General features: G+C 51.8%; 1 protein-coding gene across 1 annotated transcript; it reads left to right on the top strand.

The window, feature by feature from the left end:
* Window positions 1-219: 219 nt before the first annotated feature.
* On the top strand, window positions 220-543 carry LOC142570727 (arylsulfatase B-like). Its single transcript, XM_075679072.1, has one exon. It carries the CDS (start codon window positions 220-222, stop codon window positions 541-543), a length of 324 nt encoding a protein of 107 aa, XP_075535187.1.
* Window positions 544-857: the final 314 nt, after the last annotated feature.

Genomic DNA, 857 nt, shown 5'->3' with positions numbered 1-857 from the left:
GTTCTCTCCGCACGACAGCCCGAAGCTCTACCCAGTAGATTATAACCTACCCAGTTACTCAAGTTGGCTTGAAAGAAGAGCTAACCGCCGGCAGGCAGGCAGCGAACTGGGTGACGTTCGTAAAGAATGCTATTTGCATTAAAATGTGACGACGCCTTAGACACATTATTACGCTAGCAATATGTGCCGCTGTGAAATTACCCGTTTATCATTGCAGGCATGGTGGCCGCACTGGACTATTCTGTGGGCCAGATCGTATCCGCCCTGGACGAAGCTGGCATCCTGAACAACACCTTCCTCGTGTTCGCCTCGGACAACGGCAGCCCCACCACATTCTGGGGCACGTACGGCGCCTCTGGGTGGCCGCTCCGGGGAGAGAAGGACACGTTGTTCGAGGGTGGCGTCCGAGTGCCGGGCATCGTCTGGGCTCCAGCGCCGCTGTGGCACGGCGCGGGAACCGAATACGACCGGTTCTTCCACGCAACTGACTGGTTGCCTACGATCTACGAGGTGGCGGGTGAGCTTAGTAACAGCCACCGGTAAATGAACATTTCTTAGGGACGTGCCCACATCCGAACTTTCAAATGCGAGCACATATTTGCGTTTTGAAAAGTCACACTATTCAAGAAGTGGACGTTCAGTTTGTTCGAATGCCGATTACGGCGAGATAAATTTACATATTTTCTGCCATTGTTAATAGCATGCACATATTTATAATGTATTGTCACGAGAGGAAAAGCCAGTCAGTCAGTTCTAAGCGAACAGCCGTTTACAGTTCGTTTTTGCAGCAGCTACCACGCACACTTCTTCTTCCTTGACTTCTAGCGTAACTAGTGCGTGCATTTACCCCTCCCCCC

This window comes from Dermacentor variabilis, chromosome 2 (assembly GCF_050947875.1).
Source record: "Dermacentor variabilis isolate Ectoservices chromosome 2, ASM5094787v1, whole genome shotgun sequence".
Classification (NCBI taxonomy): Eukaryota; Metazoa; Arthropoda; class Arachnida; order Ixodida; family Ixodidae; genus Dermacentor; species Dermacentor variabilis.
This window is presented reverse-complemented; position numbering and strand designations above follow the sequence as displayed.